Source organism: Calidris pugnax, unplaced genomic scaffold (genome assembly GCF_001431845.1).
Source record: "Calidris pugnax isolate Ruff unplaced genomic scaffold, ASM143184v1 scaffold31, whole genome shotgun sequence".
NCBI lineage: Eukaryota > Metazoa > Chordata > Aves > Charadriiformes > Scolopacidae > Calidris > Calidris pugnax.
The window spans coordinates 1,586,479-1,599,554 of record NW_015090786.1 but is presented as its reverse complement, the minus strand read 5'-3'; the positions used below and the strand labels follow the sequence as shown (position 1 = coordinate 1,599,554).

The following is a 13,076-nucleotide window of genomic DNA, read 5'->3' as shown; positions in this document are numbered from 1 at the left end:
TAAGAAGAGAATGAATGCTGAGTATTTTCAGGAGCATGACCTCTGTAACAAACCAATGTCTTTCAGTAGAGGAAAAACCTTCACTTAAAAATCTTTGTAAAAATCATGATTGGAACATCTTCATTCTCAGCAAACAATAAAGCAAAAAAACCAGACAAAATAAAAGCAATGTGTCTTCTGGGGTTTTAAGTCTTGTCATACCGGAAAAGCATCAAGGAATCACCAGAAGGCAGAAAAGATGACAGCTATTTAATTTCCACAGTGAGATTAAACAATTTTAATCACTTACAAACATGGCTACTTTATTTTAGGTACACGTGAACAGTTACAATATTCAGCCTGAAAACAGAAATGATGGAAGTGGCAAGACTGCTAAGAGTGGGAGAACTGAGATGATCTGCCATAATCGAACAGAGTTTAAAGAAGGGTTGAAAATGAACACTGGTGTTTAAGTAGTATACAAAACCTTTTGGAAACAGGAGAGAAAAAAAAAATTGTTTCTTTTTATTTATTTCTCACACCCATCTACATACATCCAGTGAGAAAAAAGTCTCAGGAGATAAATTATAGATAATGGCTGCAATCTTACATATATTTAATATCATCTTATGTTGGGCAGAGTGCATACACCTCTGTGTCAGAGAGAAAGAAGCTATATTGGGAAATTAAGAAACAGGATCTTTATTTTGAAGCAATCGTTAGTTGGTGATACACCTGCTAGGTATATTAATTGGAACTGTCAAAGAAGATTAGTTAGGATGAATACTATAACCATGAGAAAGCCTAAACCAGGAAATACATTCTTTAGTTCTCTTCACATTTGGATGTGTAGAACATTGGTTTTGAAGGATGACAGTAGAAAAAACAGTAGTTCCATGTTAATGTCATCTAGGTACAAGTGTGTTGCAGAATCTTGTCTGTGCTGCTAAGGTTGCTACCACACTTCAGAAGGGGTGACACGGGGAATCTGGAAAGTCTGTCAATAGGTTTCATTAATCCAGCAGTCCTTAGGTGTTAGGAATCATTGCTTTTTCCTTCCGCCTCTTGACCTTCCAGCAAGGCTTTGGATGATGGCACTTCTCCACCCTCTGCTCCTTCATCTAAAAAAAGGACAGAATTAAACGTTTATACCACACAGCATTCTCACACCTTTTTTAATGCAGTCAAATGTTTGGGTTCACTGATCATCTCTGTTTGGATTGGCTCTTTATTACCACACTACACGCTACCACACTCATGAGTGCTGTAGAGAGAGAGATTAACTTGAAAGATAAAGAACTTGCAGAGGCATCTTCCAAGAGCAATTGCCTATTGTGTGGATTTGCCTGCTCCTTGCACATGCTGATCCATGGGCATTTGGTTGTAAGAAACAGATTGGAGTTAACTTTTTATTACTGTTATTCTGTTTTTCTGGGTAATTTCCAAAGTCAAGTTAGAGTATTGCATTCCTCTGAGCGTTGCTTGGTTTCAGGCAGGTAACATTACAGCTTATGAACATGCCAGTTATCTGGCTGACCTTCTTTGCCAAGACATACCTAGGAGAATTCACCCTGTCTTCACAAGATGAAGGAATTTTTTTGTTATGTTGATTTGGAAGTTCACTCTTCCATAGGTTTGCATTGAATGCTCAGATGACTAGTGTAAGTAAAAGCTCCCCAGCAGGCACGGCCATAAGATGAAATGTTCCACCCTGTCACTTTCGATGCTCAAATTCCCTCACTGAGAAACAGGAACAACTCTTGCCTTGATTTCTTTGCAAAGCATGATAATTTTCACACTGCCTTTAAGTCCCACATGGCATTACTAGTGCTGAGAGAACGGTTTGTATGCCTGAATCTGAGACAGCCCATAGTCTTTAGGGCCAAGGAGGGGTTCTGTTCAGTGTATCTGGCTGTACCATCTTCCAAGTCCTATCCACTGCCTTGATTTCTTTGCAAAGCATGATAATTTTCACACTGCCTTTAAGTCCCACATGGCATTACTAGTGCTGAGAGAACAGTTTGTATGCCCGAATCTGAGACAGCCCATAGCCTTTGGGGGCAAGGAGGGGGTCTTATTCAGTGTATCTGGCTGTACCATCTTCCAAGTCCTATCCACTTTAACAGTCCTAGTCTAAGGGGCACATTTTCAGCTAATTACCCTGGAGACTTGCTGCAAAATACCACCAACAGCCGAAAGAGTTGTGTATCTTGGTCTCTACAAACCACGGCAAGTATCTACCACTGTATACAATTCATCAGCTAAAGGTCTTGGCAGAAATCACATGATGTTTTAAGTCTGCTCAGAGTTTTGGAGGCTTCAGAGTTTCATACTGGTCGATTAAGACTCATTTGGCACCCATCAGTATTACGCAGTGCAGCGCTGTTGAGGAAGGGGGGACAGAACAGTTTTCTCTATTGGCTGTTTCTGTGTGGGGTTGGATGTGGGGTCCTGCAGACAGGGTAAACAGTTTGTTAGAAGAAATCTGATCTCTTAGTTGGAAGCACTTATTGTGACTGGTGCTAAGAAGCTGAGTGTATCAAGAAAGTTATACAGAGTCACCTAGAAAAAAATCAGCAAACAATAAAAGTTATTGGCAGAATAGTGCCCTAAAGCAGATTACCAAATATGAGAGGCCACTATTGCCTCTTTGCTCTCAAACTTCTTGCAGACTCCTCTTCAACCTTTGGATCCACACTGACACCAGTCAATTGTTTAATGTGGTTCCAGCGTGGCCTCCCACCAGAGCACCTCTGGGAGGTCTCAGCCCTCTAAAACTTAGGCACCAGCAGAGGATGCTCAGACAGGATACAGGTGGTCTTCACTTCAGAGTCAGGCTCCAAGATAAACAGCTGGCACCAAAATCTCTCCTGTATATCTCATGAGGACATTAATTTGGTGTGGCTTGCAGAGTACATGGAAATTTATATCACACAGCTATGACCCTTGTATATTCATAAAGAATATATGCAAAGTCTCTTTTCTCTTCTAAGCCAGACAAAAAGTATTGGTGTGTCCTGTTCCTGACCACTATGACAGCAGCTGATAGCATTTTAGAAAGAGAGGAAATGTATGATCCAGTGAGCATTAGCTACATTTGAAGTAAGATGGAGAGAGTCGTTCTCAACATTTCCTATAATCTTCATTGAATCTTTTAGAGTAGAAAAAAAATAGGACATGCTTTATATAGCCACATGTTCCATCTTCTCCACTTTTCTCATTTATCCAACCTTTTTGGTCTGAGCTGGAAATGGCTTTCATTTTTTCACTTATTGTTAAAAACAGAAACAGGTAAAAAGAGATGCCCGTTAGAGCCCCAAATGATGCACAAACTGTTTCTCTGTCAGAGCATTTGAGCTCCCAAACTTTCTTTCCATTTTGATGAACTCTCCTTGTTTTGCTTGCTGTCATAACTTGCAACACAATGAGGCCGTAAATCCCATAGGATGCTTGTGGAATTCCCAACCTCAAAAAGCATCCAAGCAGTCAGAGTGGACCTCACTGTATCCTGTGTTCATTTCCTACTATCAGTACTGCAAAGTGCTGATAACAGAAACTGCTCCTTCCAGGCAGGCTCTGGCACAGCTATGTGCCAATGACAAAAGTAAAGAATTAATTCCACGCTCTTAACTGTTCTCCAAATCCTGGCAGTGCTGGTCCTTGTATTTGTAAGAAAGCATCAGTACATTTTGCTAAAACTAATGTAGCTGTGCTTCATTTCTTCTTCTTAATGCATTGGATGGGCACCGGGAGAGGAGGATTATTCTGTCTGGAGGGCTAAGTACTTATTTTATGCTGTGCTGTAACATTTCTTTTAACAAGACTTTCACTCTTTCATGTTTATTTTTATCCAGGAGGAAAAAAAAAAAGATCCAAGAGAGAAATTCTGCATGCTTTAAAAAGTATATTCTTTTCAACTACTAAGCTTTCCAGAGGCCAAAATGAAACAAACATGAGGAAGTTATCTATAGCTGTTGTACTCTTTTGTGCTTTGTTTAACATGGTTTTGTGCATCTCTCTCAAGGTTCACTGCTCTAAACAATACAAAGGTTAGTTACACATAATGTAGCAATGAATATTTCAGTGGGTTGGACTGGTCACTTCACTTCCACAGCTCCAGACACTAATAACAATATAAATTCCTGTCTACCTCCCCTTTGATAAGGGAAACAGTTCTCTCCTGCTGGAGCCTGACCCCTGGTCACGGTGCACAATCCGTGCCAGGCAGAAGAGCTATTTGGAATAAAACCCCGCATAATATTTGAAAACCAAAGCCTTAAATGTTAAGTGACTGTACTTTGGAATGGATTTCCAGTGCTCCAGCTGGGCACATCAGAAGGAGAAAAATCGGTAGGGACATACTTTTCACATTCCTGGGGAAAAACCTCTCCTTGAAACACAGGAGTTTTAACGGAGGCTTATCTGCCATCCCTGCCCCTGGACTCACAGGGCTCCCAGCATTACTCTGGATGTACGCTGACACAGTGCCCAGCTTCCTCCCCACTTGCTCTCCCAGAGTCCCCCAGTTCCCCTCCCTACTGCCCTGCAGCCTGAGGGTATCTGACCACCAGCCCTCACAGCAGCCACTGGGACGGGCATGAGAAGTTACTTCCAAATCAGAACCTAAAAAACTAGGTGCAGCCCACGCTCGGGGCCAAATCCTAATTCTCACTTCATAGGCATTAGAAACCAGATTTTTCCAAATCCCACAATCCCCCTGAAAGTAGAAAGAACTCAAATATAAAGCTGGTGTTGATTAAACCTGTGCTAATCAACAGAGCACAGAGTATCAAACTAAAGGACAGGCCAAAATACAACCCTGGTCTCAGACAGCAAAGCCTCATAGCAGGAGTAAATCACTGTAAGCTCTGCTGTTAATGGATGTTCCTGAGTTCGGCTGATAGCTGCAATTGGATTAACAGTGCAGCTTGGTGTCTCGTGCTAAGTTGTCTCACACTGCAGGAGCAGACCCTAATTTATAGCTGAGTGGTGGCTTTCCAAGCTGCCCAGCAAATGCAACTGTGTTTGCTCTTCCTCAGGAGAAATGGAATTCAGCTCCCAGTACCTTTCACAGAATCACAGAATCTTAGTGGTTGGAAGGGACCTCTGAGATCATCGAGTCCAACCACAAAAAACAAAACAAAACAAAACAAAAAAACCCCACCAAACAAATACAAAACACACCACACCAAACGCCCGCACCCACCAACTAAACCCCACACTGAACACCTCGCCATAAACCAATAACCTTGGGCACTAGAGCATGCCCTGAAGAGCCCTGTCTATACGTTTCTTAAATCCCTCCAGGGATGGTGACTCCACCACCTCCCTGGGCAGGCTGTTCCAGTGCCTGACCACCCTCTCAGTAAAGTAGTTCTTTCTAATATCTAATCTAAATCTCCCCTGCCCCAACTTCAGACCATTCCCCAGGCTGCTGAACGCTCAGTCTGTGGGTGGATATGGCAGACTTACTCCGGGTTAAAATTAATTTGTCTCCTTAGGAAATACAAGTGGTAACTGCTTTGGAAGGTTGAATTTCATAGAATCATAGAATTTCCCAGGCCGGAAGGGACCTCCAAGGGTCATCTAGTCCGACCCCCCCGCAGTCAGCAGGGACACCCCCAACTAGACCAGGTTGCCCAGGGCCTCGTCGAGCCTCTCCTTGAATATCTCCAGGGATGGGGCCTCAACCACCTCCCTGGGCAACCTGTTCCAGTGCTCCACCACCCTCACAGTGAAGAACCCTCTCCTCATCTCCAGTCTAAATCTGTTCCCCTCCAGCTTGAAGCCATTGCCCCTCGTCCTGTCACTGCAGGCCTTTCTAAACAGGCTCTCCCCAGCCTTCCTGTAGGCTCCCTTCAGGTACTGGAAGGCTGCTATTAGGTCTCCCTGGAGCCTCCTCTTCTCCAGGCTGAACAACCCCAGCTCCCTCAGCCTGTCCTCGGAGCAGAGGTGCTCCATCCCCTTGATCATCCTTGTGGCCCTTCTCTGGACCCTCTCCATCAGGTCCATGTCCTTCTTGTATTGAGGAATTTAATCATAAATGAAGAAAGAAATATTAGTATTGACATCAAAACTGCATGGTGGCAGAAGCCTTGAGGAGAAAGCAAAGGATGACTGCATAAAAATGTCCATTTCTTGAATGCTCAGGCATTACCTTCCGAAACGGAGAGCTCAGCCAGCTTGTGTGGCAGGTCTGAAGTCCCAGCCCCAGCAGGAGAGCCCAGGATGTCTGGTAAGGCGTTCCGGCGGCCTGCCCGTCCTGATGCTGCAAAATCTGTGACCACGGGCTCCACATCAGTCATTGCTGACTCCTCTCCTCATAGCAACATCTGCGTGTGGAACAAACACCAGAAGAAAACAGCTGTAGCCCGTATGGATGCTAATCACCTGCTCAACAATACAACAGCCATAGGCTTTGCCCAATGGGTCTATTGCTATTCAAAGCCACATATTTCAATACTGAGTGCTCAAGATTTATTTGTGCCCCAGAAGAAGATAAAAGAATCTCCGTGCATTTCTTTACATCACCATTTGCACATCAGACTAAGCGCAATGAACAGCTCTGCACCTACAAGAAACCTGTGGAGAGGGCCAGCAACAGCCCCTTCTGCAGCCACTTCTGTGTCTTTTTATGACCCTCTTTTTATATTCCTCTTCTTCAGTGGTTTTGCCATACAGCCACTCGGAAGGGAACCGAAACTATTTTGTCATACTGTCTTCTATGAAGCAAAGCATGGTTTCTTTATTATGAATCTTGTTTAGATTCTTATGTAGAATCATTAGAACAAACTCCTTTCACAGAGGAGCAAAATTATACAAAAAAGACCTCTCAAAAACTAAACTAAAACTCTTCATAAAATTTCTTCGTCTTGCAGACATCAAACCATTTGTTTTCCTCTGTTCCCTGTTAGCTTGGTTTTACCTCAGCTTCTGCATGTGACTTTTATCTAATAAATAATTTAATCCTGGAAATAACAGAACCAAGAGTGCTCTGCTCCCTAAATGGGCTTTGGATCAGGAATAGAGGTGTTTGCAGGATCACACCCCGGGGCACCAGCTTAAGTGAGAACACCTGCAGCAGGAGGTGACACTTGGCTGCAAGTGGCAGCCAGGGACCGCGTGTGAAAGCTGCCATTAGCAACTGTACTATTAAGAATCACTTCAGACTATCATACCAGAATTGTACACAATCATTTCTGATAATTAACAGACTCGTTTCTAACAATTAGTCAGGAATTGTTCAATTAAAAGCAATATTTTGTGTTCTGTTGTGCAATGTGGGAACAGGAATGTTGTCTCTGTGTGTAAATACGGTCAGTGTGTTGCGTGGGAAGGGACACAGGTGAGGCTGGAGACCAACCTTGATGGAAGGTCATCACATTTCGGTTGACAACTGGCTGTATTTAGCATAAGATCTGGATAGGGAAACTCTTAATCATTTTAGTGTTGCTCATACTAGAAGCAAAGCATCATAGTCCCCTTTGGAAAATTCCGCCAAGGTTGGGAATGATGAGTGCTCTCATTTCATGGATAGAAAAATGGAGGCAGACAGAGATCAAACATGACTCGCTCTGATCTGCAGGAAGGGTGGGGCTGAAATTTGATTACTGATGCTGACCTGGTGTTTCCATCACAAAGAACATTTTCCTTTTCTCCCTCCAAGTGCCTTTCAGCTGTGTCACTCCAAGAACAAGAATAAATATTCTTAACCTTCTTTGTATCTCTAAATACTTTGTAATAAAAGAAGTGAATCATTCTCGGCAAGAAACGAAGACATGAGTAAAAACTGCAAGTCTGAAAGGTGACTTAAACATGCAAATAAACCACTTTCTTTACCCAGTCAGTAACTGACAGTTCTGACCCGGAGATTTAGTAGAAAGTTTCTGTCTCACATGAAAACAGTCAGCTGGAGTCCAAATGGATCTTTTCCATATGCAGCAAAAATGTAAAAACTATACATGGACATTCTTGAATGCAACTTTGAGAAAATATACAAGGTATGTTTATCAACATTCTTGGCTAGATACATCATTATACTATGCATTCATTAAAACGGGTGAGGTTAGGACTTGACAAGAAATATCAAAATAAAGAGAATGAACCTATACTTACAGACACAGACTCACGGCTTCTTGTGGGTGTTCATATTTACTGCAGTGTAGGTGTCCCAAATATATTTCTCCACATGCTCACCAGAGCAAGTAAGCAGACTGTAAATTACACATCAGAATAGAAAATACTCAGGATCTCCCTTTGCTTGGTAAAGCTGTTAAAATTTGTTCCCAATGCCAAAATACTGCAGTTCCTGCACATTTCAGTTCAGGCATTTAGCTGGTGAGACAGTAATACTGCTGTGAACTGACTGCTCTTCACAGAGATCTACAGAATGACATTAACATCAAAACACACCAAAGACTTCCTCAAACCTTGTGGATTTGTTTATTTCTCTTTTCTCTCCGGCATGGTCTCCAAATGGTTACTTTTTAAACGGAGAAAATCTGTTCTCCAGCTCATGCTACATGAAACTGCTCTCTTCTATAGCACAGTTTCATCTTACCCACCTTGTGCACTTGTTTCAAATCCCTCCCTTTCCTCTCCAGCTCACCTCTTTCTCCCCTGATGGAATCTCCTTTCATTGTGAAACACTAGGCAACCCAGGCAGATAATGAAGGACACAGTCTGACACGCTTTCACGTACATGAATTTTGATTCATTCCCTTGATTAAAAAGTGCACAGAGACAAATCTAGAACATCTCTCAGAAAATCAGCTGATCATTCTCCAGCAGTCTGGTAGCCGTAACTCAAACATAGCTATCTAAAAATAAAAAAGTACACATCCTTTATATATGTAGCAGTTTCCATTATGTGTTCACCTTTGTTTTCTCTATAATATGCTTAAAGTATTCGAGGCTGAGCAGAAGGCTGAGTTCAGAAGTTAAGGGCTACCCATTGCTCTAGCACAGGATGTTTTCTAAGGATATTTGAAAAATGAGGGACTACCCCAGCAGCCTTGGAACTGACACTACAAATCAAAACTTTAGTCCATGTAGGTCTGTCAAAACTTAAGTCTACCTCCAAACATATGACAGGCCATATTCAAATAGCTTGCTGCTGTACTTTAGATGAAACATTAAAAAATGAAATGTCATTTAAGTAATGTTTTCATTTTCATTCTGATGCTCTCTCATAACAGTATTTTCTAGGACCTACACCCAAGTAAGGATGTAGAGTTTCTCTACTCTTCATCTGTTTCAACCTTTAATTTTTTTTAACATATCCATCAGGAAATAACTATCTTTTGGGCATTTTCATGTGTCTGTTATGTGTAGTATTTTTTGTGCTTCCTCACATGGTAAATAATAATCACAGTGTCATAGCATCTATTTTCCCAATTCTACCCCTCCTCCCACTGGCAACATCTCCTTCAGCTTCACTGAACTCATTTTTGCTGTAACCATATCCAAGTTAAAAAGATCCTTCCATCGTGGCACTGCCTGCATACAGTCGCTTCTCTCAGCTTCCAAATTACTGTTGTCACTTTTCTCCCCTGTCACTGCTCACCAGACTAACGGTATGCAGCTCTAAAAGAATAATGACAGATTTCCAGCAAAAATCAGGCTACCCAAAAGGAGAAGGGAACTGGGTGGGAACCAGAGTCGAGCCAGGAAGCAGGCTGTTTGCAGAGGGTCAACAGCAGGAAGGCAGGTGGACCTCCCAGAAAAGCTCTCTTGCTAAAACTAGAGACCAAAGGCTTTGACTGGCATGATAAATAATTAAATCCATGCCACCAGACCAACTTTGCAGCCCATGAGTGGGCCATGCCACAGCACTAAGGGGTTTTTTGGGAGTACTAGTTCATCTGCTCATGTGTGCCACCCAGAACGCACAACAGACCACTCCGGGGTGCAAGGGGAAAGAAAATGCTCTGTTTGGTCAAACTGGTGGCAACCAAAAGTAAAACTCAATTATTGTATCTTTCAGATATTCAAGTAAGTGTCCTCAGACAAATCAATGGCAGGTAAACTACCAGTGGGTTTTTTCTCTAAATGAGGGAACTAGTTTGTTAATCTTCCAATCTTCTTCTGTTGACAGCATAGCCAGCCCCTTCGGAGGAAATGAGTCACAGAAGCTGGTGAGAGTTTGTTTAAATAAATGACAAAGGAAAAGAACAAATAAGTCTCCTGAAACAACTTGTGTTGAGGATCAAGAGAAAAAATGCTTTATGGTGCTCATTTGTAGCAGGTGCCACCATCCACATTAAATGTCAGTGCTGTCTCTTCCTCACCCTGTCTGTTAGGAAGCAGATAAATCACTACAATGCACATTTGTGAAAGCTCTTTTTTCTTCTATCTTTTTACTGTCTTACACAGAGACAAAATACTAGTTTTGTTCTGCTTGGAAGGACAAACTATTCCTCAGGAAATGTCAAAAGGTTCCTGACATTGGTATTGCTGCAACTCCGTGCAGGAGACTAAAAGACCAAACACATCACTCCTTGCCACTCAGACACTTCTCTCCTCTCAAAAACCTTTCTCTTAGGTCTTAGGGATAGTCTCTATCTGCACAATCAGAGAGAGCTTATACCTCCAGAACACTGTTCTTTTTGAATGTCTCTTAATAGGAACAAATTGGAAAGCATCACATCCTCACAGAAGCACCTGAAGAATACAAAAGCCAAGTAGGACTTCTAGAGGCAGATTGATTCATTTTGTTTATTGATGGTCTCTTACAGTAAGATGCATTTCAGCATCTTACTTTACTCAGAAAGAACTTTAGTCCTTTTAGTTGTGTTGCAAGTAATGAGTGTTCTCCAAGTACCTTTACCCCAAAAGCCTGTAGGTTCAGAACTTTCTAAGTAAGGAGAACAGAAAACTTATTGAAAGAAGCACTTCCCAGTGTGCGACTGAGATGAAACCCACATCTCCTTGCCATGCAGTGGCCGTGCTTTCACATCCTCTTCTGCTGCAGCTACACCCCGACAGCTCTGCCTCCCCTTCCCAAAAAATTCAGAACAGGACCATTCTCATTATACATGCTCCTTATATAATAATTCTCCTTATTTACATAATCCTTATGCTTTATCCTGAAGCATTACTGGACCATAAAAAAAGGAAAGAAAGAAAAAAAAAAGTTAGGAACATTCATGCTTTTAGGGAACACAGTCCAGAGATTATGAAGATGACCAACAGTAACCTGGGCACTCACAGGATAATTTTTGTGAGAAAAATTTCTTTTATGTGTTTTTTTTGGCAACAATAATATTTGTAATACACTCATAAGCCCAATGCACACAAAAAGATAAGCAAGCAGTCTGTATCATATCTATATCACAGGAGCCTTGATTGTGTTTGGGGCTTAGGACAAGGGACCACACATTTCTTAATACAATAAGAAGCAATATATCTAACTATATGAGAGTTAGAAGTGAATCACTCAGGAAAAAAAATTAATTTGCTAGATTTCAGGTTTTTTTAATACATCACTAAATTTGAAAAAAAGAGTTCCTTTTATTATTTCATGTTAGAAAGATTATTTGGGTTTCCTGTATCAATGGAGATGGCCTTTCTAGTGCACGTTCTCTGAAAAATTCATGAGTGGTTTTCTCATACAGGGAAACTAAATTATATCCCATCTCAGTAGATCTACAGTGCAGAAGCACGTCTGAGTCCTTCTACATCTGCTCTCTCAGTCTGGATGTTACAGCCCATGTAACACATGATATTTTTGGGGTGATATTTGAAAGTTTGGTATATTGTATACCAGGTTTTCACTTTTGGTTCTTGGCAGTGTACACAGCTGGACAGGCATTCAACACAAATGTCTTGTGTGTTTCTTCTGCACTGGATACGTGACCTACTCTGCACTCTTGCACCAGGGGCAACATTCTTACTGATAATGTGCAAAAATGGCTTCCATACATGATTCTTCTAGTCCCGAACCCGGTCAGCCCGGGATACCAAGACTACACCATTCCTCCATTTCCTGCCTTGGTGCTCTCAGAAGCACCAAATTGAGGTTCAAGATCCTGATGACGTTGTTCAGATGCTTATCAGTTTGGGGCACAGAATCTCAAAACCTTGGGCAAAGCTGTAGGATAAAGACAGGAGCTGATGAATTTTGCCCCTTGGTGAGTGCAATTTCTAGGTAAATCTTGGCTGTGCTTTCATGTGGAATGGTTGAATATGGGAAATTAATTTTATTAACTATTGAGAACCATCACAAACCTTACCAATCTTCATCTCCAAATCCAACATATATCTTAACTTTTGCTGTCTCCTGTATCTAGTACCTAAAAAGTGTATGTGTGCAGGTGTATAGATCCTACAGCTGAAAGGGCTGGAGTAACCCAGTATGCCATGCCAGCATTACCTGGTATGGTTGGCATGGAACCACTTTCTAAACAAATGAAACAGGATGGACTTTTTCTTCCTCAGACCACTAGTTTGAAGCTTTCAGTTGAATTTTCTGTTCACTCCATAAAGCCAATATTATAATCGTGGAAAAGACAAGAGAAAAAAGAAGCCACGTAACTTATTAGTCATTCTGTTTTCACACTTCTGCAGAACGCCCAGGTACCGTGGTGCAGTTCACCCTCCACAAACCTGAAGAGACCAGAACAGCTTCACTGTGAGCTGTGTTTGACCCTGAGCATGAACAAGGCTGTGATGCATGGAAGAACACATCACAAAGCTAACAGCACTTCTAAGTAATGGTACCATTTTCCTATTGTGAAAGAAAATAAGGACGAGAGGGGAAGGGGTCATGATACTGACAACTGAATCAGGAGTTCTCTGCAGCAAGTAATAAATGAAGTGACATTAGCTGAAGGCAGTCAATATCAAGCAAGCTAGCAAGTCACTTTCCAAATGTCTCTGAGTGACCAAAAGCAATGACAGATACAAGCTTTAGTCAACTTTATGGGAAACACAGTTCAACAGGGAAGAAACTCTAATGCATCAAGTGTGCTGGAAAGAAATCAAACGCATTCCCTTCTATGAAATAAGAAATGAAGCTCAATGGAAACCAACCAACCAACCACCCTGAGTCTTTCTCTTACATTTTGGCCATGCATCTTCACAGAATTTTCATTCCC

At 41.8% G+C, this 13,076-nt stretch overlaps 1 protein-coding gene across 9 annotated transcripts in view; it reads right to left on the bottom strand.

The window, feature by feature from the left end:
- Positions 1-234: 234 nt before the first annotated feature.
- Positions 235-13,076, bottom strand: part of PKIB (protein kinase (cAMP-dependent, catalytic) inhibitor beta) — a 53,025-nt gene continuing 40,183 nt past the window's right edge. For 7 of the 9 annotated variants that reach the window (XM_014966333.1, XM_014966335.1, XM_014966331.1 and 4 more), the window contains exons 2-3: positions 6,137-6,311; positions 235-1,100 (exon numbers count right to left, since the gene is read on the bottom strand). In XM_014966333.1, coding sequence (XP_014821819.1) covers positions 1,015-1,100; positions 6,137-6,284 — 234 coding nt within the window. In that variant the 5' untranslated portion in view covers positions 6,285-6,311 and the 3' untranslated portion in view covers positions 235-1,014. Of the gene's footprint in view, positions 1,101-6,136; positions 6,312-8,094; positions 8,193-13,076 lie in introns of all 9 variants that reach the window. The other 2 variants (XM_014966329.1, XM_014966330.1) reach the window with 1 other exon arrangement.